Here is a 27,981-nt window from a genome sequence, read left to right on the forward strand (position 1 = left end):
TTTCTGTCTCTGTTATTTACAGAGATGACACTCAAAGTCTAAACTGTATGCTCGGACTATTTACTGTTGATACCAGCTGTTTCATTGAAGTCATTATTATAAAGAAGCTAAATTTTTATGTCTTTAGAAATAAAACCAGAAAATAACAAAACCCTCTATTGCAAAATTATTTGGCATGTTAGAGCTCTATAATAATGACTGAGTTTTTACTTGCTTATATAGCTTAAAATTAATTCCTGGATACCAAAAATTAAACTTGTTAAATTGATTTTGAGAGACATTAATCTGTTTCTCAGAAGTGGCTGACATCAATATTTTGCTGTATTAGGCTCCTCAAGGATGCCCTGCATGATGCTCAGTTTGGTGCCCGATATGAACATGTTTTGGGTGCTCTCCTCTCAGTAGGAGGAAAAGGACTCAGAGAAGAACTTCTGAAGCAGGCAAAACTTGTACAGCTTTTAGGAGGAGTGGCAGAAAAAGTAAGACAGGCTAGTGGATCAGCCAGACAGGTATGTACCCATAGAGGGAACATAAATATTTTGATGTTAAAGGATCTTTACAGTGCTGACAAGTTGTTATTCTTTTTTTTTTTTTTAATATTTGTTTATTTATTTGGTTGGTTGGTTGGTTGTGCCGGGTCTTAGTTGTGGTTCGTGGGCTCCGTAGTTGCGGCACGTGGGCTCCTTAGTTATGGCAAGCTGGCTTCTTAGTTGCAGCTCACCAGCTCCTTAGTTGTGGCGCACAGGCTCCTTAGTTGCAGTATGCGAACTTTTAGTTGCGGCATGGGTGTGGGATCTAGTTCCCTGAGCAGGGATCGAACCCAGGCCCCCTGCATTGGGAGCCTGGAGTCTTAACCACTGTGCGCCACCAGGGAAGTCCCGGTTGTTATTCTTTTTCAATAGACATCCAATAGAACTCTAACACACTTATGCTGTTTTGGACAGATTGAATTCCAAAGTTGCTTAAAACATGTCGGAAAAGATTTTATATCCTAACTCAGTTCCCTTTCATTTCCATGCTTATTAATTCCTTTCTGATCAAAATTGTTCTCTTGAGTTTCTTTTTCACTATTTTGCTTTTTAACATTTTTGTAATTGTAAAGGTAATAGAAGTATGAATTGATGCTAATGTTTAAGAAGTTCAAATGAATAAGTTTATGGATTAAAAAATTAGGACTTTTCCAGTTTCATTTTCTCCCTGTAGGTATCTTGTTCACAGTTTGCTTTATGTCCTGCTTGGTCATTTTATATGACTTTACACATATATACATGTATATATACAAATGTTTGGAGTTAAAAATTTTTTATAGAAACGTGTGTTATTTTTTAACTAGACTTCATTATTTTAACCACTTTAAGGTGTACAGTCCATTGGCTGTTATTGATAGTACATTCACAGTGTTGTGCAACCACCATCACTGTCTAATTCCAGAACATTTTCATCACAACAGAAAGCAATCCTGCACCCACTAACCCTTTACTTCTTATTCCCCTCTCCTTCCAGGTCCTGGTGAGAACTAATCTGCTTTCTGTCTCTATGGACTTACCTATTCTGGACATGTCATATAAATGGAATCATGCAACATGTGGCCTTTTGTGTCTGATTTCTTTCACTTAACCTAATGTTTTCAAGGTTCATCCATATTTTAGCATGTGTATTTATGGCTGAACAATGTCCCGTTGTATAGATAATACCATATTTTGTTTATCCATTCATCAGTTGGTGGACATTGGGCTTGTTTCTATTATTTGACCACTAATGAATAGTGCTGCTATAAATATTTGTGTATAAGTTTTTGTTTGAACATCTGTTTTCACTTTACCTAGGAGTAGAATTAGTGTATCATATAGTAATTCTATGTTTTTTGAAACTGTTACCCAAAGTAGCTGCACCATTTTATAATTCCAGTATAATACTAGTAATGTATGAGGATTCCAGTTTCTCCATATCACCACCGAAATTTGTTATTTTCCGTTTTTTTTAAACTGTAGTCATCCTAGTGGATGTTAAGTAGTATCTGTAGTATCTCATGGTGGTTTTGATTTGCATTTCCCTAATGACTAATGATTTGGGGCACATTTTCATGTGTTTGGCCATTTGTATATCTTCTTTGGAGAAATTTCTTTTCTAAGTCCTTTTTAATTGGTTTGTCTTTTTGTTGTTGAATTGTTGGAGTTCTTTATGTATTCTAGATACTAGACCCCTATCAGATATACTATTTGCAAATATTTTCTCCCATTCTGTGTATCATCTTTCTATTTCCTTCATAATGTCCTTTGATACACAAAACTTTTACATTTTATGATCTAACTTATTTTTTTGTTGTTGTTGCTTGTGCTTTTACTAGCATGTCCAAGAATTTGTTGTCAAATAGAAGGTCACAATGAGGTACACCTATGTTTTTTTCTAGGAGTTTTATAGGTTCACTCTTAAAAAGCCTTTGATCCATTTTGAGTTTCTTTTTTTTTTTAATATTCTATGAGCTAAGGGTCCTACTTCATTCTTTTACATGTGGTTATCCAGTTGTTGCTGCACCATTTGCTGAAGAGACTATTTGTTCCTGTTGAATGATCTTGGCACCCTAGTTGAAAATCAGTTGACCGTAGTTATATGGGTTTATTTCTGGACTCTGAATTCTATTCCATTGATCTATATGCCCCTCCTTATGCTATACTGTTTTCATTACTATAGCTTTGTAGTAGGTTTTGAAATCAGGAATTTGAGTCCTCCAACTTTTACTTTTTCAAGATTGTTTTGGCTGTTTGGAAGTCCCTTACAATTCTATGTGAATTTTAGTATCAGCCTGCCCATTTCTGCAATAAAGGCAGTTGGAGTTTTGATAAAGATTGTGTTGAATCTGTAGATCGATTTGGGAAATGTTGCAGTCTTAATAATATTAAGTCTTACAGTTCATGAACATGGGATATCTTTCCATTTATTTAGATCTTTAATTTCTTTCAGCAATGATTTTTTTTTGTAAATTGCTTTTTTTCTTTTTTACTTTATGTTGGAGAATTCATGTAAGTACATATAGTTACACTTCATGTTTCTTAATGAGTACATGGTATTACATGGTATTACAAGGTATCTTAGCATAAATTATGAACTATTACCTCTATGTAGGTTGTTTATACATTTTTCTTTTCCCAGACGGTTCTGTGATGAATTTTAATATATAAGTGTTTGCCCCTTTGCTAGTATTTTTTTCCTTTTTTTAAAAACATCTTTATTGGAGTATAATTGCTTTACATTGTTGTGTTTCTGCTGTATAACAAAGTGAATCAGCTATACATATACATATATCCCCATATTCCCACCCTCCCTATCCCACCCCTCTAGGTGGTCACAAAGCACTGTGCTATGCAGCTGCTTCCCACTAGTGCTAGTATTTCTTCATAGGATATTCCTACAGATGAAATAATTGAATCAAGAGCTTTGTATATTTTTAGTTATAATAGTTTATCTTAGATTGCAATAACAAAACAAAACTTACCAGTATACACCTCCCTCCCCACCAGTAGATTATGAAAGTATCTGTTTCCCACCTTGTTGCCAGCATGGGATGTTATCTTAAATTTTTTGTCTCTTAGATAAAAATTGGTGTCTCATTATTGCTTAATTTCTATTTGTTAGTATTAACTAATATGTTAAATATGACCCTATGTAATTCCCCCCTATGTTTATAGCCTTTGCTATAATTTTAATTTTTATAGTAAAAATTAACTCTCTTTAGCAACTTTTTTGACCATTTGACAATTGGGCATTTAAAAAATTGGGTCCATATCATATTTTTGTTGTCATATAAAAAGGTCTTCATTTTCATTATGTACTTAACAGTATCGGTTTCTTTTCATAGGTTGTCCTTCAAAGGAGTATGGAACGAGTACAGTCCTTTTTTCTAAGAAATAAATGCCGTCTCCCTCTCAATCCAAGTCTTGTGGCAAAAGAATTAAATATTAAGGTGACATACAATGCTTATAAGTTCATATTACATTTTCAAATAATGTGTAGGAAGAAGGCAAATGGGCAGATATGCTTAAGGCAAATGCAGATAATACTGCATAGGTTGGTTATAAGTACTTATGGATGTATGTTTGTGTAAGATCCATATTTATCTCAGTATATTCTTATCTAATCACCATTCCTGAAAGAAAAAGCAGTGTAAAATTATTTACTGCCTTGAAATTATTTTTTGCTATGGTGTAATAGCTGCATATGTTGTAATTCCAGTGGTAAAAGTACCCAGTCACAGGTAGGCAGTTTTTTTCCTCTCTTGTGAATGGCCAGGTGGAGTCTTCCAAGGTTTATAACACTTCTTAGAGTCATCAAAAAGTAGTTGTAATCATCAAAATTGAGTTAACTATATTTTTAACTGGGCTAATAGTAACACAAATAGTGGATTTTTCTCTAACATGAGTTCAGCAAAAGCAGCCAATTAATTCATCCATTAGCGTCTGTGATTTTGAAAGTCTAGGGTACAATGATCCATAAAGGAGTCTTACATTTAATTTTTTTAAATTGACATATGGCTACTCTTCATTGAAATACTGGGTTGACCAAAAAGTTCATTTGGTTTTTTTCCGTACGATGGCTCTAGTAGCGCTTAGTTGTCTTTAACTTCATGTGAAACAATTTTCTTAGATTGTATTGTGACAGCTGTCATATCAGCGAGCATTTAAAAAAAAGACATCAAAATTGGTGAATTTTTGTGTAGCCATTTTAATATTGAAGATGGAAGAAAAACAACGTTTTTGGCATATTATGCTTCATTATTTCAAGAAAGGTAAGAACACAACTGAAATGCAAAAAGAGATTTATGTGGTGTATGGAGAAGGTGCTGTGACTGATAGAACGTGTCAAAAGTGGTTTGCAAAGTTTCGTGCTAGAGATTCTCGCTCGATGATGCTACGTGGTCAGGTAGACCAGTTGAAGTCGATAGCGATCAAATCAAGACTGTAATTGAGAACAATCAACATTATACCACATGGGAGATAGCCGACATACTCAAAATATCCAAATCAAGCGTTGAAAATCATTTGCACCAGCCTGGTTATGTTCATTGATTTGATGTTTGGGTTCCACCTAAGTTAAGCGAAAAAAATCTTCTTTTTTTTAATAGATGCATTTATTTATTTACTTTTTTTTGGCTGCATTGGGTCTTCGTTGCTGCACGTGGGCTTTCTCTGTTGTGGTGAGCAGGGGCTGCTCTTCGTTGTGGTGTGCAGGCTTCTTGTTGCAGTGGCTTCTCTTGTTGCGGAGCACGGGCTCTAGGCACGCGGGCTCAGTAGTTGTGGCTTGTGGGCTCTAGAGCACAGGCTCAGTAGTTGTGGCGCATGGGCTTAGTTGCTCCACAGCATGTGGGATCTTCCTGGACCAGGGTTCGAACCTATGTTCCCTGCATTGGCAGGCAGATTGTTAACCACTGTGCCACCAGGGAAGTCCGAAAAAAATCCCTGACTGTATTTCCGCATGCAATTCTCTGCTTAAACGTAATGAAAATGTTTCTTTTTTTTTTTCCTGACAAAACAATCATTTATAACCTCCCCATGCACATAAAATGACTGGATACACTTGGGTTTATATGCTTTCAGGCTTTTTCTGGTTACATGAACTATGTTTTTATAAAAATAAGCCCTTACTATATGAACTATTTTGTAACTTACTTTTTAAAAAATTTAATTAAATTAATTAATTTATTTTTATACAGTAGGTTCTTATTATCTGTTTTATACATATTGGTGTATATATGTCAATCCCCATTTCCCAATTTGTTTTTTGAAAACAAATTGTGACAGGAGATGAAAAGTGGGTACTGTACAATAATGTGGAATGGAAGAGATTGTGGGGTAAACAAAATGAACCACCACAAACGACACCAAGGGCCAGTCTTCATCCAAAGAAGGTGATGTTGTATATATGGTGGGATTGGAAGGGAGTCCTCTGTTATGAGCTCCTTCTGGAAAACCAAACAATTAATTCCAACAAGTACTACTCCCAATTAGACCAACTGAAAGTGGTACTCGACGAAAAGCATCCAGAACTAGTCAACAGAAAATGCATAATCTTCCATCAGGATTATGCAAGACCGCATGTTTCTTTGATGACCAGGCAAAAACTGTTACAGCTTGGCTGGGAAGTTCACACTCATCCGCCATATTCACCAGACATTGCACCTTCGGATTTCCATTTATTTCAGTCTTTACAAAATTCTCTGAGTGGAAAAAATCTCAATTCCCTGGAAGACTGTAAAAGGCACCTGGGGGCTTCCCTGGTGGCACAGTGGTTTAGAATCCACCTGCCAATACAGGGGAAACAGGTTCGAGCCCTGGTTTGGGAAGATCCCACATGCCACGGAGCAACAAAGCCCGTGTGCCACAACTACTGAGCTTGTGCTCTAGAGCCCGCAATCCACAACTACTGAGCCCAAGTGCCACAACTACTGAAGCCAGTGCGTTGAGCCTGTGCTCCGCAACAAGAGAAGCCACCGCAGTGAGAAGCCCACGCACTGCAACGAAGAGTAGCCCCCACTCACTGCAAGTAGAGAAAGCCTGTGCACAACGCAGCCAAAAATAAAATAAATAAATTTATATTAAAAAAATATTGTATAAAAGGCACCTGGAACAGTTCTTTGCTCAAGAAGATAAAAAGTTTTGGGAAGATGGAATTATATAGTTGCCTGAAAAGTGGCAGAAGGTGGTGGAACAAAATGGTGAATGTGTTGTTCAAAAAGTTCTTGGTGAAAATGAAAAACGTGTCTTTTGTCTTTACTTAAAAACCAAAGGAGGGCTTCCCTGGTGGCGCAGTGGTTGAGAGTCTGCCTGCTAATGCAGGGGACACGGGTTTGAACCTTGGTCTGGGAAGATCCCACATGCCGCGGAGCATCTGGGCCCGTGAGCCACAACTACTGAGCCTGCGCGTCTGGAGCCTGTGCTCCTCAACAAAAGAGGCCGCGATAGTGAGAGGCCCGCGCATCCCGATGAAGAGCGGCCCCCACTTGCCACAACTAGAGAGGGCAGTCGCACAGAAATGAAGACCCAACACAGCCCAAAATAAATAAATTAATTTTAAAAAAAAGATCAGCAAGTAGCTCATTCTCATTAAAAAACAAACAAAAAAACCGAAGGAACTTTTTGGCCAACTCAATATAAGAGTGGGTGCTTGAGCTGTATAATTATGTCACTGGAGGTGGGGGGGGTTACATTTACCCCTTGGATTTTGTTTGCTGTTTCCTTTAAATTGCTCTCGCTCTCTTAAATTAGTTTTTTAGCCAGTTTAATTTTAATATTAGACTTGATCTTTGCTAATGAAATTGTTCAATTTAGTGTCACTATTTGATCCCATGGCTAATGATTAATTTTACTAGTACCATGAATAGAAGTAGAGATCTCATTCCAAATCTTACTGATTTAGAGGAAAGATAAGCATATACAAAATTTTGTGCTTTGTTGAAGGATTATAACACTTTTAAAGTGTCATAATATTTCAAATTTTTAATGATTTTTGTCTCAAGTTTTTAAGGTATTGCTTCTCTGCTTAGACAGTGTGTTATGTTTAAGTTTCAAAAAGTTATCTTTATATACCTCTTATCTGCCAGATAATCTAAGAAGCAGCTCACGTGCGTTATTTCATTTGCCCTAATTCAAAGGAAAAAGTGAAAGGAGAAATGCCTTGGACAAAAAAAAAATTTTTTTAAGTTTTTATTTCAGTGTTATCATTCTAATGCTTAACATATTGTATTTGTAGTCATGTTCCTTCTTCAGTTCTAATGCTGTGCCCCTGAAAGTCACAATGGTGAATGCTGATCCAATGGGGGAAGAAATTAATGTCATGTTTAAGGTGAGCAGAGAAAGGTGATTTTGTTTTTTGGTAATTTAAAAATTCTTTTCTCAAATTCCTTTTTCAAAATTGCAACAGTAATTTTGTTTATTTAGAATTTAATTAAATTGAATAACTATGTGAAAAATTATTACTGAGATAAACTGTTCCCAAATGGATTTGGTAATAAATGCAATTCTGGGCTAGAGCTGCTGTATATGGCCATGCTAGTTAAGTGTTGGTACATCATAGCTCTAGGTAATGCCTTTCACCTGGAGGTGAAATGGTATGCCCTAGAGACGTGCAGGGCAATATTGCAAAACTATGAGAGGGGCACTCTTTTTGGAAACGTGTAACTTACCTGTGGAAAGCAGCAGGAGTAGAGTACTTTAGAGTAATCTATTACCAGTCAAAGTTTTGTGTGTTGTGATCACAATTAGTATTATTTTTAAGAAAGAATGGAGAGTTTTAGTTAATTCAGTGAGTTCATTTAGTGGAGGTTCATCAAGATAGCTTCTCTTGAACCACCTTTGATATGTCTATAGCAAGTTCCCATATACTCAGATCTGGTTTTAGATTCCATTTTATTGTGTTGATGTATTTGCCTTTTCCTAAAACAGTATCATCTGTTTGAATACAGTAATTTTATATGTTGTAATATTTGTTAAGGCAAATCACCTCTTTTTTTCCATAATTTTCTTGGCCAGTCTCAAAAATGTATTCATCATTATGTGTTTTAAACTTATCCAATTTAAAAAGAAAATGAAAACTTGATGTGATCCAGTTAGAATTCATTTGGGGAGAGCTAACTTTTTTTAAAGTAATCTTTTAATTTGAGATCATTGTATATTGAAGTTTGCAGTTCACTGTAGTTCATTTTAAGAAATTACACAGAAATCCTGTATACCCTTTACTCAGTTTCCCCCAATGGTAACATCTTGCAAAACTGTTCTACAATATTGTAGTTAGGATGTTGACATTGATACAGTCAAGATATGAAATATTTCGATCAACACAAAGATCTTCCATATTGCCCTTTTAAAAAATTGAACATAATTCACATACCATAAAACCTAACCTTTTAAAGTGTACAGATCAGGAAACTGAGACATGAAGAGGTTAAGTAACTTTCTCTAGAAGGCTGCAGAAGAATAAAAATGTGGTTCTGTTCATCTTATTCTTTACTCTTTTCACTATTCCCTCCTCCCCACACCCCCCCTTTTATTATATGTAACCTATTAAGTCTTTTGGAAATGTACAAGTTTCATTTTGTTTCCTTGATTTCAAGGTTGGTGAAGATCTTCGGCAAGATATGTTAGCTTTACAAATGATAAAGATTATGGACAAGATCTGGCTTAAAGAAGGGCTAGATCTGAGGATGGTAATTTTCAAATGTCTCTCAACTGGCAGAGATCGAGGTAAATATGTTAGCTATGTCTTATTTTATTCCTTGAATTTAGCTCAGAGTGCACCTGCTCTAAGGGTCCTGGTGCTGGTACACTATGATCTCAGCCTTATCACTTTCCTTTCATAGGTAAGGATGTGCAGACTTTATCTTGTCAAACGAAATCAGGTCAGGGACTTCCCTGGTGGTGCAGTGGTTAAGATTCCAGGCTTCCACTGCAGGGGGCATAGGATACGTCCCTCGTCGGGGAAGTTCTGCGTGCCGCGCGGTATGGCCAAAAAAAGGGAAATCAAGTCAGTTTAAGAATTCTTGCTGGTTTTATATAGTAACTCAATGAGTAGGCCTAATAAATGCTTGCATGACAATAAGTTTTATAAGATGGAAGTCACTTTATCAAGCAAGATTCCTCATTCATCAACAAGAGCTTACCATTTCACTGGATTAGTTTTTCTGTCACTATACTTATTTCATATAGTTGAACTCTTCTTTCTTTTTATGGAATTCTATGTAACTTTGTAGGCAGTCAACTCCCTCTTTTTTTTATGTTGTTTCTAATGGTTGAGTGCTTACTTTGTGATTTGCCCTGTGCTAAAGCTTTTCACTCGTGTTATCTCACTGTGTCGTTATTTTTCAAATGAAAAATCACATTCACATCCTCTGTGAAGTTGTTTTTTTTTTTTGCGGTACGCGGGCCTCACTGCTGTGGCCTCTCTGGTCGCGGAGCACAGGCTCCGGATGCACAGGCCCAGCAGGCACGGCCCACGGGCCCAGCTGCTCCGCGGCATGTGGGATCCTCCTGGACCGGCACACAAACCCACGTCCCCTGCATCGGCAGGTGGACTCCCAACCACTGCGCCACCAGGGAAGCCCCTTTGTGAAGTTTTTAACAAACACCTTAGTCTATAGTAATCCTCCCTTCTCCAGACTCAGCAGTTGTCTTTAATACTTACCAGACATTGCGTCATCTCTGCTGGATTGATTCTAAGTTCCCTCAGGGGATGGTAGTACTTTGTATATTTATGAACGTTTATCCACTGTTTTGTACACAGTAATTTCTACATGTGTATGTTTGATAATGAAATTAGAAATTTGTATATTAAAAATTTGATTAAACATACTCATAGAATCAAGATGCAGGTATTCATTGAAAAAGGATGTCACTGTGAACTATAAACCAGATAATGTAACCAAAACAACACAAAGGATCCAAATGAGTTCACTCTGCCATGTGTGACCAGTCTACTAGGATTACAGCCTGACCCTGCATGCTTTCTTTTGGGATGGCCTGGAGGACTTGGCCTTCTTGGTTATTTCCAGTCCTTTCTTCAAAGCAGGTCTCTGTGTCTGTATCTTTTATTTTGATAACAGTGCATCTTCTTGATTTGTTAAAATATATAAAACTAATTTTTAAAATATATAAAAAATATATGCACATAGTAAAGTATCCATATAGCATGTAATAGAATAAATTGGAATGTAAATCTTAGTTTTCTCCCACACCTCCTAGGCAGCCTGCTCTCAAAATATAACTGCTTACATAGCTTTCTGAGACTATTTTTTTATTCTTTTTAAAAAATTGTTTTTGGCCACACCACACGGCACACGGGATCTTAGTTCCCCAACCAGCAATCGAACCCGTGCCCCCTGCAGTGGAAATGCAGAGTCCTAACCACTGGACCACCAGGGAATTCCCTTTCTGAGACTATTTTGTATATATTCCAACATGCATAATACTTTCTTTTAAACAAAAGGTACAGTTCTCTATGTGGATTTTGTCTTTAAAAACATATTTTTGAGATTTTTCTACGTAAGCACAGCATTTACATTTCAGTAAGGAAGACAAAACATGTACTTGAGACTCAAACATATCACAAAGACAATCTTCATCTGTTCTTCCCTTTGAAAGGGCTTAATGTACTCTGAAACACTCTTACATTACCCAAGTACATGACTAGAGAAAGTTTTTTGTGCAAAATGGGACAGCATATATCTTGTAAGTAACTTTATTGATGAGGTCAGTATTATCTAGTTTGCAATTAAAGTTGTTATTCTTATTCTTTGTGTGGGTAGCACATGGATGTACAGACAAAGTCTGAAATAGTCAAATTCAGTTTTATATCTTGGGTACTTTTTTTTTTTTTTTTTTTTTTTTTGCGGTGTGCGGGCCTCTCACTGTTGTGGCCTCTCCCGTTGCGGAGCACAGGCTCCGGACGCGCAGGCTCAGTGGCCATGGCTCACGGGCCTAGCTGCTCCACGGTATGTGGGATCTTCCCGGACCGGGGCACGAACCCATGTCCCCTGCATCAGCAGGCGGACTCTCAACCACTGTGCCACCAGGGAAGCCCTATATCTTGGGTACTTATGAAAATAAAAAATAATTTTGATTTCTCACATTTTCTAGCATGGGCTGCCAGAGTTGACTTTTTTTAAAAATGTTGATTGTTAGCTGGTATCTTATGTCAAACATCAAAAGCTATAAATTTGGGGGGAGACATTTTCACATATCTTAATGTTTTGTTTTTAAAGGCATGGTGGAGCTAGTTCCTGCTTCAGATACCCTCAGGAAAATCCAAGTGGAATATGGTGTGACTGGATCCTTTAAAGATAAACCACTTGCAGAGTGGCTGAGGAAATACAATCCCTCTGAAGAGGAATATGAAAAGGTGATTAGCTAGTCTCTGTATTCTAAATTACCGTCAAAAATGTGTTACATAGGTCTTAAGTGCTTTCATTTTCCAGCTCTGGTGACTAGTCATTTAGTTTAAGTTGTGAATTTTTCTCAGTTTTAATGAGATCCTAGTTTATGTCAAATCATTAATGTATCGTATTTACAGATAGATACGTACAAATGCTATCTGTTGACCTATGAAAGTAAAGTAGAGGAATTTTGTTCTTTGTTGGTCTTTTACACTATTTAAGAGCTCTCCCTTTTCTTAATTCTTTGTGGTTTGGGGAAAGAAGCTAATATTTGTTTACAGTAATATTGGCTCTGTGATTCTGAATAAGTTATTTGTCCCAAAATAATTGTCAAGTAACATACTTTGAATGGCTTTCATGCACTTGGCTCTTCTGTGTGCTTTGCTAAATAAGAGGGAATATAACATAGTGGAATCTCATTGCCTGGGTTTGAATCTTGGCTCTGCTACTTAACAGTGATGTGATCTTGGGCAAATAATCTTTCTGTTTTTGTTTCTCTCATACGTAAAACAGCAGTAATAATAGTATTTACATCATTGTTTTGTTGTGGCATTTTAAATGAGTTTAATATGTACATACGCACACACATATACTCTGGTGTGTGTGTAGAAAGAGACTAGTGCAATACCTGGTTTTGTGGTAAGTGCTGTGTAAACATATGCTGTTATCGTCATCATCATCATCACCACTAAAGCTTTCTAGGGGGTTATGGAATAAAATTAATCACATGGACCTGTAGAGCCACATGACTGTTCCGTTAAGAAAGGTAGTATCTTGAGAATAAACTAAATGCATGTGCTTTAGTATTTGCTTTACAAATACTCATTGTATGCAACTTGTATCCTTCTTTGTGATATTATATTATTAATTTAATCCCCAGGACAGGCAGGACTAAAGTGAAAGAAGGTCTTCCAGCTTTGAGAAACTTGCAGATGACACATAAGGAGTCACTAAATGGACAACAAGACACATTCAGTATATTATTGGATGTTTAAAGATATAAGCTTACTTTCTTTACACATGCCATTCCTACAAGCCAAAAAAGGGGAAAAAATATTCCTTTATTTAGATTAATCTTTGTCCCAATGTTACCACTTGTGGTAAGTAGCAGAGCCTGTGAAGAGCAGGGTTCCACAAACATGATGCTTAAAGGACGGTCAAAGGCAGAGTGTACCCTAAGTAGGGACTGACAGGATCTCTACCTGTTTGTTGAAAGACAAAAGCTAGAGAGAAGGGGCAATAACCACCTTTAGAAGGGTGTTTGCTTTTGAAAAACTGGCTTCTGCTACCATAACCCAGTTTACAAGCTATTGAGAAAGTGGATTATAATAGTGTTTTCAACGAGTGATAAATTACTTTAATCTTTGTTACCCTGCCTCCTTTAAAAATAATCTTTTTCCTAAGATAATTTTGTATCTTTATTATAGGCTTCTGAGAATTTTATCTATTCTTGTGCTGGATGCTGTGTAGCCACCTATGTTTTAGGTATCTGTGATCGACACAATGACAATATAATGCTTCGAAGCACAGGACACATGTTTCACATTGACTTTGGAAAGTTTTTGGGCCACGCACAGATGTTTGGTAGCTTCAAAAGGTACTAATATTGTTATTATTGCTAAAGAAAATAGAGGCACTTCCGATTTCACAAGTTAATGTCCCCAACTATTACATATAAAATAAGCTACAAGGATATACTTGTACACATATAAAATAAGCTACAAGGATATACAACACAGGGAATATAGCCAGTTTTATAACTATAAATGGAGTGTAATCTTTAAAAATTGTGAATCACTATATTATACATGTAACATATAATATTGTATATCAACTACAATTTTAAAAAATCAACTTCAAAAAAAACCAAGTTAATGCCCCAAACTTTGCTTTTTTTCTTGCTGTTCTTTGCCTTGTAGCTCCCTTTGAGCGTAACTAGGGATGAAAAAGGCTCTAAAAGATGACTTTACCGTGTAACAGAAAGAATGAGTATGTGTGTGTAACCTTTGAAATGAGTTAAGGTGTATTTTATCTAGTTAGTGGTACCTATTAGAAATGTTCCCATTTATATAATGGCAACGAGTACAAATCTTTTCTCTGTATTTGTTTGTAACTAATATTTGATCTCTGTTTGGCTGTGGGTGGATTGATAAATATCACCTTGGAAATATATATAAATTCTACCTAAATAATGAGATTATATGATGGCTTTCCTGGGGAAATGTGAATTTTTAAGAATTATGCAAATTCAGAACTGCCTGATACTAAGTTACCCACTTAGAAACTGCTATGGCTCAGATAGCTTTAGTTCAATAGCCATGTAATAGCAATAGCACTTATTTGAATATCTTCTGTAAATAATATTTTGTATGTACTTTCTTTTTAAATAGGGATCGGGCTCCTTTTGTGCTGACCTCTGATATGGCGTATGTCATTAATGGGGGTGAGAAGCCCACCATTCGTTTCCAGTTGTTTGTGGACCTCTGCTGTCAAGCCTACAACTTGATAAGAAAGCAAACAAACCTCTTTCTTAACCTGCTTTCACTGGTAACTCTGTTCTTTACAAGCATTTAATTAATTTTAAATGAATGGTTCTGTGTTTCAGTATCTAAAAATAGGTATTTTGTGATTTTTGGAATATAATGTATTGTAGTTTCAAGTGTCATATTATTACCGAAATATTTTAAACTTGCTGCCATGTGAAATATGCCAGACACCATTTATATAAAATAAAAAAATAAGTCACTAGATAGAGTGGGTACCCTGGGGATGAGCAGTAATAGTAACTGGAAGGGACCCTGAGAGTATCATCTGGGATGCTGGTAAATGTTTTATGTCTTAATCTGGATGTATTCAAATTTTGGACATTCATTAAGCTGTGCTTTTAAGATTTCCGTGCTTTTCTGGTTGTATATTAAGTAAAAACAAACCAAAAAAACCCCCTATGATTATTGTGACTGAAATTGATGTAGAAACAGAGGACTACACAAAAGACCTGGATTTCACAGCATTTATTCCATAAACTGGCTGTGACTTGCAACAATTGATCTTCTTGGCCAAGATTTTTCTTATTTATGGGAGAATCAGTCCCTAAAACACTAACAGACTCTTTAAAACTGTGATTGTTTTGGTTTGTTTGCTTTATTTCTGATTACTTGGACAACTTTTAGGGAGGGGTGAGGAACAGACTTTTAAAAAATTTAACTCACAAACCTTTTATCCTTTCTAAAGATGATTCCTTCAGGGTTACCAGAACTTACAAGTATTCAAGATTTGAAATATGTTAGAGATGCACTTCAACCCCAAACTACAGATGCAGAAGCTACAATTTTCTTTACTAGGTAAGGTATATTTAAGTATATTAGAGAAGGCACACACTGTTTAACCTTGATTTGTTTTCCTTAGTTTAAACAAATGCTATATATCAAAATTCTGATTTATAGGAAAAAATTGTGATTCACAGTACTAGCAAATAGGTTTATCAAAAGTTTATTTACTGAATAAATGTGAAGCATCGGCAATAGCACTTTAAAAAATACATTTATTTCAGGAATTCCCTGGAAGTCCAGTGGTTAGGACTCGGTGCTTTCACTGCAGTGGCCTGGGTTCAATCCCTGGTTGGGGAACTAAGATCCAGCAAGCCGTGTGGCGCGGCCAAAAAAAAAAAATTTACTTCTCTCAAAATATCATCTTGGGGGCTTCCCTGGTGGCGCAGTGGTTGGGAGTCCGCCTGCCGATGCAGGGGACACAGGTTCGTGCCCCGGTCCGGGAGGATCCCACATGCCGCGGAGCGGCTGGACCTGTGAGCCATGGCCGCTGAGCCTGCACGTCCGGAGCCTGTGCTCCGCAACGGGAGAGGCCACAACAGTGAAAATCATCTTGGGGCTTCCCTGGTGGCGCAGTGGTTGAGAGTCCGCCTGCCAATGCAGGGGACGCAGGTTCATGCCCCAGTCCAGGAAGATCCCACATGCCGCGGAGCGGCTGGGCCTGTGAGTCATGGTCTCTGAGCCTGCGCATCCGGAGCCTGTGCTCCGCAATGGGAGAGGCCACAACAGTGAGAGGCCCGCGTACCGGGGGGAAAAAAAAAGATCTCAAGTTTTATTTAGTATATGATTTCAATTCTAAACATCCCATTTATGAATCATTTCTGCAAAACATATTTTCTACAGTATCACATGCAAGGTTTTTTTCTAAAATGATATCTCTACTAATGTATTTTTCAGGATTCTGCCATAACAATTTTCATGGATACCATAAGTGCTTAAAACAGTGAACTCTGGGTCACTGCTATAGTAAATTGTTGTTATATGATGTAGTACTTGAAACACATGTACCAACAAGTGGCATTTGAACTTGTGATTATTACTTTAGAAGCAGATCTTCCTGGCAAATATGTTCTAAAGGTCTGGTGACCAGGTTGGTCACAGACCAGTGGTACCACATCATTAAACGCCACAGCAAGGAGGAGCACATGAGCTCATATTCTTTTCTTTCCTTTTTCTCTTGCCTTCTTCCTCTCAGTGGAGAAGAGGTAGAAAACACTGGACTGGACTTCCCTAGTCTCAAGAGTCTGGGCTGAATTGAATTGAAGGAAGCTGACTTTTATATAGCCTTCCAAACTAATCCTGATAATTTAGGTATTGATGGGTTTTGTTTTGTTTTTTTGAGATTTGTTGGCTCCCCTGGGCAAAACTATAAAGCAGGCATGTAAGTATTAGTCGGCTTGACCTGCCATAACAATACACCATAAACAAGGTGGCTTAAACAAAGGAAATTAGTCTTCTCATTGTTCTGGAGCCTGGGAAGTCCAAGATCAAGGTGCCAGCCTATTTGCTTCCTGGTGAGGGTTCAAGCTTGAAGATGAAGGAGGGAGGAGAAGAAAAAGGAGGAAGAAAGTCATTCTTATAAGGACACTAACTCCATAAAGGCCCTGTGGGGTTGGGGCTTTAACATTTGAATTTTGAGGGACACAAACATTCAGTTCCATAGCAAGGCAAAAACCTTTGTGTGAGGTTCCCTGACCTTTACTTTTTGACTGTCTTTTTGATTCTCATTCCTTGACAAAGTGAGAATCTACTCAATATTTTTAAATGAATAAAAGTGTTTTTTATCTTTTATTGTTAAAATAATTGAGAATGTTTTCGTATGAACTTTAATGTTAACACATTGTCTGATTATCTCGTAGGCTGATTGAATCAAGTTTGGGAAGCATTGCCACAAAGTTTAACTTCTTCATTCACAACCTTGCTCAGTTGCGTTTTTCTGGTCTTCCTTCCAATGATGAGCCCATCCTTTCATTTTCACCCAAAACATACTCCTTTAGACAAGATGGTCGAATCAAAGAAGTCTCTGTTTTCACTTACCATAAGAAGTACAACCCAGATAAACATTATGTAAGTTTGGTTCTGTATCTGTAGACACTCATGCGTGCATTATTTTTGTCCTTTCCTACTTACTTCACGGATTCCGCTAAAGTTCAAGCATTTGTTCTTTTCATACTTCTTTCTTCCATGGATGGTCCAAAAATTAATAAGTATACTTGGAGCATCCCTAATTGTTTTTTGGTGTTTATTTCTTGGTAAATTTGCTCCAGAAGCATGAAGGACAAACGATACTCTTCTTTTCAGAGACAAGACTGAAAGGGTGGTGCTATTTTGCTTTTCTCCTTCCTTATCTTCGTTTTTAATTTCAAAGGTAAACCTTGCTCAGTGTAACAAACTCAACCAATATAGAAGCACGTAAAGTAAAAATCTAAGTTCTCATTCCACTCTCCAGGGATGATTATAAAACATACACATAAAGTTGGGTTTTTTGAACAAAAACAGGATCTTTAGTGTGCTCCCCCCGCCCCAAATAGTATAGCATTATCATCTTTTTTGCTGTTATTTTTGTGCTAATATTTTTGTTGGATAACTTTACAGCACTGTCAGCCTTTAAATTTTTGACAAATTGCTAGATTTTAAAAGTGACTTCACTATTTTGATTTTTACCTATTCTTAGTAAATTTTTATGTTTACTGAGTATTTTAGATTACCATTTAACTGAATAGTCCATTCTTTCCCCCCAATGATTTATAATGCCACCTTTAAATAAAGTAAGTTTGTATCCCTGAATTTATTTCTGGTCTTCTGCAGATATATCTGACTCTCTGTGCACCAGCATTTTACTCTTCAAGTACTTTATAATATATTGATAGTGTAAATATCCAGTAAGACATGTTTTCCCCCATCTCCCAGTCGCCCTAAGTTTTGCCTTCTCATTTGCTCTCATAAATGAATTAACTTAATATTTTCACTGAAAATGCACTACACTTACAAATTTGGAAGGACGTTTATATTTAACCCTAGAAATAGAATGACTTTCACATTCCAGTTCTTATTTATTTAGACAATAGTTAAGGTTACTCTTAGAATGTAGTTAGATATGCTATAAATACCTTGACTTTTATATTTGCTGTTTCCTGTTGGTGACATATATATTGCAAAGTGAAAAGCACTTGGTACATATAATGGTCAAGCTGAAAACTGTCTATCAAGAAAGGTTATATTATAAATCTAATGTGTCAGGGGTGTGATTTCTTTTCAGATTTACGTAGTCCGAATTTTGAGGGAAGGACAGCTTGAGCCATCATTTGTGTTCCGGACATTTGACGAGTTTCAGGAACTTCACAATAAGCTCAGTATTATTTTTCCACTTTGGAAGTTACCAGGGTATGTTCTCATCCTTGTACATTAAGCTTGTTTTATAGGAAACAATTTCTTTATTACCAAGTATAGGTCAAAAGCTTTGTGTTAAGCTAGTGTAAGATACTGTACTATGGACCGTGTGCAGCTAATTTTCCTTTGTATCACAAGAGCCTGACACAGTACTAGACATAAGGAACTGAGTTTTTCTTGAATGAATGATTAAGATCTTAAAATATGTTTAAGTTTACATGTTTGTGTAAATTTCTAGCTTTCTAAATTAATGCAGGAATAATCTATTACGGCCATATTGAGCTCCTCTGAAAAACAATAAACTGAGGCACTGATCACTAATCAAAATGTTAGTGTTTAGGTTTGTATTTGAATCCTTTGGAAACCTTCAATTTTTAAGGTAGCTAATGACCAGTAGATGTCCTGTGTTGAATTGCTCCCATTCTTCTCAAGATTAGATTTTGAAAATGAGGCAGCAAAGTGGGTATCAGAGTTTATTTCCATGTGCAGTCTCATTTCACCACTGCCACCAAAATAAGCAGACTTAAGATGAACTTGATTTGAGCCCTGTGGCATTTGTGGATTTTACTGGTATCAATGATAGCCGTGGCTGATTGCATAATGATTATTTTGGAGGATAAGATCTGCAAATTTGTGAATGATTAATCTTGAGTAGAAATAAGTAGGAAATAAGTAATACATATGCATATTAGCAATGTACATTTTGTACCAAGGTCATAAAAGGATAATATATACTTGAACTGTTTCGTCTCTAGTACTTGGAAAAGAAATCCAAAAATAACTTTATAGTGAATTAAGACTCCACTTTGTATTTAAGTGTATAAAAGAATATTTCTAAGTATTATACTTGATTCTATAAATACTCCCAGATGAAATAATTTAAATTCCACTCTTTTTTCTTTTGTAGCTTTCCTAATAGGATGGTTCTAGGGAGAACACACATAAAAGATGTAGCAGCCAAAAGAAAAATTGAGTTAAACAGTTATTTACAGAGTTTGATGAGTGCTTCAACCGATGTAGCAGAGGTGACTATCCTAACTGAAAAATAATAACATACTTTTCTGTGCTGCATAGTATTTAAATTAATGAGTCTTTTTTTTTTCCTCTTCCACCTTAGTGTGATCTTGTTTGTACCTTTTTCCACCCTTTACTTCGTGATGAGAAAGCTGAAGGAGTAGCTAGGTCTGCCGGTGAGAATATTTTTCTCTTTATTGATAATTCATGACTTCCCTATGACCTGCAAGTCTGTAACTTCTCGATGGATGTGGTAGAGTGACAGTGGCTTACTGTCTGTAAACAGTAAGAATGAGAGGAGGGTATTCTTTCTAAGCCAGTTGATTTCTGGATAAACATAATTTTCCTAATGGAGTGTGATTACTAAAGAAGTATGTATCAATGTTCTACCAGGTTCTTACCTTCTTTTCTCCAACATGTGATGGTCCTGGAATTAGAGCAAAAACTTTTGTTGCAGCTTGAACCACTGCAAGCAACATAAAATAAAGATGAACATATTTATATTTTCAGATGCAGGTTCCTTCAGTCCTACTCCAGGCCAAATAGGAGGAGCAGTGAAATTATCTGTCTCTTACCGAAATGGCACTCTTTTCATCATGGTGATGCACATCAAAGATCTTGTGAGTGATTACAAATAATGATGATTGTAGAGGAAACCTATACCTTGGTAGGAAACATTACTGTTAAGGGAATGCTTTTCTTTATAGGTTACTGAAGATGGGGCTGACCCAAATCCATATGTCAAGACATACCTACTTCCAGATACCCACAAAACATCCAAACGTAAAACCAAAATTTCACGAAAAACTAGGAATCCGACATTCAATGAAATGGTAAGTTAAAATCATTTCTAAAAATTTCCTAGATTTGTTGTTTTAAGATTTTTAATTTTAAGCACTTAAAATTTTTTAGCTATCAGTAGCTGAACTATTTATTGTACTAGTAAGGCAAACCACTAGCAGTCCAATGGTGTTTAACAAAATGATTGATGCAGAATTGAACCTTTGATCATAGATACTTAGGCTTTAAAAAGATCTTAGGGGCCATTATTCAACTACCCTTCTAGTGCTTAAACCCTTTCAAAAAGTGGATGTCTAATCTGTGCTGAAATACTTCCAGGCCATCCAGTTTGTTTTGGGCAGCTCCAACTCTTAGATCATTTTCTTTACTGAGCTGAAATCTTCACTCCCTCTAGTTTCCACCTGTATGTCTCAGTTGTACCTCTTGAAACCACACAAATGCTCTGTTCTTCCTTCTACATGGCAGCCCTTGAGATAACTGAAGTTCAAATGCCCTTCCTCTTTATTCTGTTGAAACATCTTCAGGACCTTTACCTTGGTTTGATAGGAGGTAGTTTCAAAATCATCCTCCTTCTAATTTGTCTTAGTCTGTCAACAACTCTTGTAAAATAGAGTGATCTGAACTGAAAGCAGTAAGCGAAACATCAGCTGAACAGTGGGGAGCAGAACTGTGACTTTGCTGAGCCACTCATGGTCAACTTATAAATTTACTAATCTATTAAAATGCGCTAACCCTTAGTCAACTACTAGTTTGGGATAATAACCACATTATTTGTGTACATTAACATTATATCCACACAAAAATGTCTGGATAGAGGTTTGGAAGCAAATAATTCTAAAGTTTCATCAAGGTTATAAATTTATTAAAACCACAGAATACCCTTTCAGCCCTTTTTAAAAGCATATAAAATGTTTGGAGAAGACCAATTGGTATTATTCTCAAAAAGTAGTAGAGGCTTTTCTTCTAGTTAGTGTTATACTTTCAAGAAACTGAAATGTGGTCATTTTTTTAGTTCTTTTAGTCAAACAGTGAGAACTAGATTAAGGAGATGTTGCTCAGAAGTTATGGTGAGGCTTTCTTGAAAAGAAAAAAATTGTGTTGCATGCAGTGTTTGAAAGAGAATAACCTTACAACACTCCAGATTTGCTATAAACTACATTTGTAATTGGTGATTTTGCACTGAATTATGGATAATCAGAAATTATCACTTCATGGTATATAAAATCCAACAGAATAAAGACAAGAAAAGGAAATTTTAGTCCCTCACTTTCTGTAAAATAGTTATAATTACACTATCCCAACTTGCTTCCTTCTACTCTTTTTCTTCCATTCTCTTCCTTCCATTTCTCTTTTAAAGATGATCTATTAAATTATCTTAAGGCAGGCTGCCATGTAATTTTCCTTCCCCATACCTCCATTTCAGAAAAACCATGTTTTTAGTTTTTAGCTAATAATAATTTTCTGCTCTGTGCATTCCTGTCAGACACTCAGAGGAATGATAATACAATCCAAGACTCCTGAAATACAAAATGTGCATCTAAAGTATGAGACATATTCTACCAGATATGTCATAATCAATGTCATTAGTTGTAGTCACTCTTTGACTAATAATCTCACTTATGTTTTTATGTAAAATAATCCTAGAAACCGGACAAATAAATAATTTGTAATCTGCTGTTTCTTTTTGCCTTTGCTATAGCTTGTGTACAGTGGATATAGCAAAGAAACTCTAAGACAGAGAGAACTTCAGCTAAGTGTACTCAGTGCAGAATCTCTGCGGGAGAATTTTTTCTTGGGTGGAATAACCCTGCCTTTGAAAGATTTCAACTTAAGCAAAGAGACAGTTAAGTGGTATCAGCTGACTGCAGCAACCTATTTGTAAGCTAGTGAATTTCTGAGCTTTGGAAGCAAGAATAGTTATAAACATGTGCAGACACACGTGAACTTTGTATAATATTTTTATACTGGACAGAAATTATAAAGTAAATGTACTTGCTGCGTTTCAACACATCTGTTGGACCAACAGTTACTTAACTTTTATGAATTTGTTGACTCCATTGCTGTTTTAAAGTTATTGTATAGAATGCTGTAAATCCTAAACTTAATATATAATAAGTCCTGAAAAAGACTTTGAGTTGGTGAAGGAGTTAATCCTTTCTTGAGTAATAGCTTTAGTGTGGTCTGATAGTATTGTCAGTTCAACCATCTATTTTGCATTGTTTCTTACACAGACATAGCATGTTTGTTTTCCTGTTTTGCACCTTTTACAGCCTTTACCACTGTGTATGTTCACAAACACCAAAGGAGAGGAAAGGTGCAGGGTGTTACCATAAAATGCAGCTGCTATTCACAGGGCTGAAAAGCAAAGCACAAATAATAAATAGTTATGTTAAGAACTACTAAGTAGTTTATAGAAGTAGGGGAAAATAACATTGCTTTTTATTATTCACGTCTTTAAAACCTTTTTCAGAATAAGTGCCAATCACGGAAGTTGTAAATAATGGTGCCTTAACTTCATATGCTTCTCTGGCACTTCATTCTGAGATTTTCCTGACTTAATAGTAAGTAGTTTTGACTCCCTTTTTACTAAAGACAAGAAATTAATGTAAATTTACTAATGCTTTTCCCACAGATAGATCATTTTCTGTACTTCAGATGTGTGACTTATTAGTTATTTAAACATCAGCCATTTGTTTTATGTTTTCGTTGCCCAGTAACTGAATGAGATTAATCAACATAGATGTACACTATATTCCATCATTCCATTATAATCCTACATTTATTCCCAGGAGGGTGAACTGAAGTTTGGTAATTTTACCTCCATATATCTATACTCCACCCCTCATTAAACGAGAGAAAATATTCCCTCAAGTGTCCATTCCTGTTCGGTAGAAGAACTCCATGAGTAGGGCAGACTCTGCACAAGAGGCCCAGGACAAGAACTCTAGGGTCCAGACTAAATTTTAATGTAGACCTTTATGGCACAGTTTGTCTTGTACACTGTCTTACTTACCTTTGTAAACATTTTACATTCGCATGAATTACTTTCCTTAATATAATGAGATTTAGAATCATAAGGGACATGATTGAAATCATTCTATAGTAACCATTAAGAACAGGGTTCACTTTTATTATTCATTCAACTTCACACATAATTTTGTGTTTAGTTTGGATAAATAGGTATATATAATATTAATTCTCATGGCTAGAATAGGAATTCACTTTTAAGTGGTAAGAGACTGTAGCAATCTAGTTGCTGTGAGATAACTGACAAAATATTCAATGAAAAATACCAAGAAAGGAAGGACAATCTCCGATTCAGTTGCCCAGAACAGAATTTTTATTAACTGTGCAAATGTTTAATGTAAATGGTGATACCTGCAGAGCAGACAAAGAAGAGTTGAGAATGTATCAGTGGGACAGGTTAAAAAAAAAACTTGAAATTTTTGGTGCCTAACACTAATGGTCCACTTGTAGGAAACCCCGTATGATATATGAATGTCTTTTTTTATATTAAAATGTGTTGTCTATTTAATAAGTTAATTAAAAGGCAGATCAAAACACCGCTGTTTATTTGCTTTTTCCACATACAGTTAACATTTCCTTAAAGTGTGTAAGTAGCTTTGCAAATGTGAAGAAGTACTAGATATTTTCACTTGTTTTTAAGACCTAATTCCATTCCATGAATTGTCACTTAGCCACTGTTAAAAAAAAAAAGAAAAAAAAGTACTGTCTTGGTAAAAGGTCACTGTTACTTGGACTCAGTGTATACTGCCTGTTTGCAATCTGTTATAGCAGTGTCTTTTATACAAATAGAGTTAGAAAATGTGATGTCACTTTTCAATTACAAGAAATATGGACTTTTTAACCAAAAATGTATATTACACACTCTGTATAGTTAACCAGAGTTCAAAACAAGTGGTAATCTTTCTCTTAATTTAACTCATTATGTGCCTTCTTTGGTCATTAAAAAACACACGTTAAATATAAGTTATTTCTTTGTGAATGCTAATCTTCAGCCCTTACCAAAAACAAACAAAAAATGACAGAGGCGCCTCTTTGCACTACTTACTATCAGTGAATTTTTAAATGTTTTTTTAAACACTTTTTAAAGCTTGCATTAAAGTAAATCTGAAACAAAAGTTTAAACAAACTAGCCAAGACACTAATTTTTATGTATAATCACAGTGTTTTATACCTATCTTTACTGAGTAAAAATAGTTATGCTTAAGTCGTACACCAAAAGAATTTTTTACCCTCGCAGTGTTTTGGGATTTGAAAATAATGGTTTACTCGAAGAACCTATTATTTTCTCTACTGAGGAACCCAATGTAGAACTTGCACTGATGTTTTTATTACTGCCTTTATAAGAATCTGTAGGTATCTAAATGTTAAGGCATGTATGATCTTTGATAAAGTATTCTTTCATCTTTTCAAATTAATGTTGTGTAAAAGTTTCAATATCTTGCCTTAAATTGGTTGACTGTTCTTTCTAGGATTCATGTGGCATTTAAAAAAGAAAACATTAAATTTGATACTTAGACTTCAGATCAAAAAGGAATCAAGCCCCACTACCATAATCCATGGATTTACTTACATGCTGTTTGACTAGCAATGCAAATATGAATAAATATGGCAGTTAGTCTCATCTGTAAGAACCAAATACTTTAATTATGTTAAGGTAGTTAATAAAGATGTATAATATTTTTATTAATACCTTGAATATATTCAGTGGATTGAATGTGACTTCATAACTGTACTACAATTGTATTAAAATATTTCTGGAACAAATGAACTCTGCTATCATTTCTTTTTTTTTTTAAGATTTTTTTTGATGTGGATCATTTTTAAAGTCTTTACGGAATTTGTTACATTATTGCTTCTGTTTTATGTTTTGGTTTTTTGGCTGCGAGCCATGTGGGATCTTGGCTCCCTGACCAGGGATCAAACCCACACCCCCTGCATTGGAAGGCAAAGTCTTAACCACTGGACCACCAGGGAAGTCCCCATGCTATGATTTCTTTCCTCATCCACATATTAACATTTTTGGTTCAAAAATCTGGTATGAGCTCACTGTTGCTATTCTTTGCATCCAACCCAGGAGTTTATTAGATTCAGATAATCCTGAATTTCAGAACTGGCCTGTGATCTGCCCCTAAAAATGTCCAAATAGAGTGTCTGACTTCTAAGTGTGGTTCGTGTAAGGTCTGGATTGCCACTTTGTTAGAGCCCCATCACCATTTCATAGCAGTGAAATGCTTCTGTGAGTACGGTCCCTGGCCTTTGGTAATTTACTTAAATATTAACTATGTCTATAGCATGGCTATTACTATACTATCTTCAGAACAGAGAATGTAGATTCTTAATACCATACCTCCATCCTGGAATGATACCAGTGAGGTTGTGGTTCTCTGATCCTAGAGATAACATGTAAAAGGGCCAGAGACCATGAAAGAGCAATAACTTAATTAGAGCCAGTTTCTTTGGTTGATAAACTCAGTTTGTGTCAGAAACAAAACAACTTTATTTTACCCTTACTCTGTTGAAACACTTTATCACGCAAATTTTAGACAAAGTTAGACAACAGTATAATGAACTCCATGAATGAATCCTGTCACACACCTTCAACAATTATTACCTTAGGGCTAATTTTGTTTGATCTATATTAATGATGATGTGCCTAGGTGTAGATATCTTTATTTTTTTCTATTTAGGATTCTTAAGTCTATGGATCAGTAACTTTCTTCAGTTCTGAATAATTTATTGTGACTTCTTTTCCAATTCACTACTTCTCTCTTCAACTGTTTAACCCATTCATTGAGTTTTTAATTTGGGTTATTGTATTTTTCACTTCTATTTGGTTTTTTTTGTTTGTTTATTTGAATCATGATCCAGAAAAGACACAAGACTGCCAGGATCAGTGTGGAAAGAATAGTTCTTTTTCAACAAATGGGGCTGAGACAATTAGATAACCACATGCAAAAAAGTGAAATAGGTCATATACAAAAATCAGTTCAAAATGGATCAAAGACCTAAACATAACTAAAATTATAAAATTCTTAGAAGAAAACATAAGTGTACATCTTTGTAACCTAGAATTAGACAGGGTTTCTTATGTCACAAAAAACACAAGCAACAAAAGAAAAATAGATTGGTTTGCATCAAAATTACAAACTGTGCATCAAGGACACTATTAATAAAGTAAAAAGACAACTCACAGAATTGGAGAGAATATTCACATATACCTGATAAGGACCTGGTATCTGGAATACATAAAGCACTCTTAAAATTCAAGAGAAAGCAAACTCAATTTTTAAATGGGCAAAGGACTTTTGAACAGACGTTTTTCCAGAATGGCCGACAATCACATGAAAATATGCTTAATATCTCAGTCATTAGGGAAATACAAAACTACATTGAGATACCAATTCACACCCACTAGGATAGCTAGAATTTAAAAAGTTAAGTGTTTGTGAGGATGTGGAGAAATTGGTGCCCTCGTACACTGCTGGTAGGAATGTAAAATGGTGCCAGCTGCTGTGGAAAACACTGGCAGTTCTCAAGAAGTTAAACATAGCTTCCCCGGTGGTGCAGTGGTTAAGAATCCACCTGCCAACGCAGGGGACACGGGTTCGACCCCTGGTCCGGGAAGATCCCACATGCCGCGGAGCAACTAATTCCGTGTGCCACAACTACTGAGCCTGTGCTCTACAGCCCGTGAGCTACAACTACTGGAGCCCACGTGCCACAATTACTGAAGCCCACGCGCGTAGAGCCCGTGCTCTACCACAAGAGAAGTCACTGCGATGAGAAGCCCGCGCACTGCAAGGAAGAGTAGCCCCCACTCGCCGCAACTAGAGAAAGCCCGCACGCAGCAACGAAGACCCAACGCAGCCAAAAATAAATACATACATACATACATACAATCATAGTTACCCCATGACCCAGCAATTCATATGGTATGTAATCTCCAAGAGAACTGAAAACAGGTACTCAAATACTTGTGCACAGATGTTCATAGCAGCATTATTCATAGTGGTCAAAAAGTAGAAACAGGGCTTCCCTGGTGGCACAGTGGTTGAGAGTCCGCCTGCCGATGCAGGGGACGTGGGTTCGTGCCCTGGTCCGGGAAGATCCCACATGCCGCGGAGTGGCTGGGCCCGTGAGCCATGGCCGCTGAGCCTGTGGGTCCGGAGCCTGTGCTCCGCAATGGGAGAGGCCACAACAGTGAGAGGCCCGTGTACTGCAAAAAAAAAAAAAAAGTAGAAACAAGCCAAATATCCATCAACTGATGAATGGATAAAACAAAATGGTATATCCGTATGATGAAATATTATTCAGCCATTAAAAGATATGGAGCATTGATACATACTACAATATGGATGAACCTTGAAAACATGCTAATGGAAGAAACAACATATAAAAAGCCACGTACTGTATGATTTAATTTATATGAAAAGTCCAGAATAGGCAAATCCAAGGAGACAAAGCAGATTAGTGGTTGCCAGGGACTGTGGGGGACGGGATACTGAA

General features: G+C 36.3%; 1 protein-coding gene across 4 annotated transcripts in view; it reads left to right on the forward strand.

Annotated features, from left to right (window-relative positions):
- The window catches only part of PIK3C2A (phosphatidylinositol-4-phosphate 3-kinase catalytic subunit type 2 alpha), a 75,488-nt gene extending 50,245 nt beyond the window's left edge, over window positions 1-25,243 (forward strand). The window contains exons 18-32 of one of the 4 annotated variants that reach the window (XM_060159591.1): window positions 329-509; window positions 3,857-3,961; window positions 7,744-7,836; window positions 9,104-9,233; window positions 11,747-11,883; window positions 13,345-13,514; window positions 14,308-14,464; window positions 15,149-15,258; window positions 17,103-17,310; window positions 18,503-18,627; window positions 19,541-19,658; window positions 19,751-19,823; window positions 20,158-20,267; window positions 20,355-20,480; window positions 22,148-25,243. In XM_060159591.1, the coding sequence (XP_060015574.1) occupies window positions 329-509; window positions 3,857-3,961; window positions 7,744-7,836; window positions 9,104-9,233; window positions 11,747-11,883; window positions 13,345-13,514; window positions 14,308-14,464; window positions 15,149-15,258; window positions 17,103-17,310; window positions 18,503-18,627; window positions 19,541-19,658; window positions 19,751-19,823; window positions 20,158-20,267; window positions 20,355-20,480; window positions 22,148-22,330 (2,026 nt within the window). In that variant the 3' untranslated portion in view covers window positions 22,331-25,243. The other 3 variants (XM_060159593.1, XM_060159594.1, XM_060159592.1) reach the window with 3 other exon arrangements.
- Window positions 25,244-27,981: the final 2,738 nt, after the last annotated feature.

Source organism: Lagenorhynchus albirostris, chromosome 9 (assembly GCF_949774975.1).
Source record: "Lagenorhynchus albirostris chromosome 9, mLagAlb1.1, whole genome shotgun sequence".
Taxonomy (NCBI): Eukaryota; Metazoa; Chordata; class Mammalia; order Artiodactyla; family Delphinidae; genus Lagenorhynchus; species Lagenorhynchus albirostris.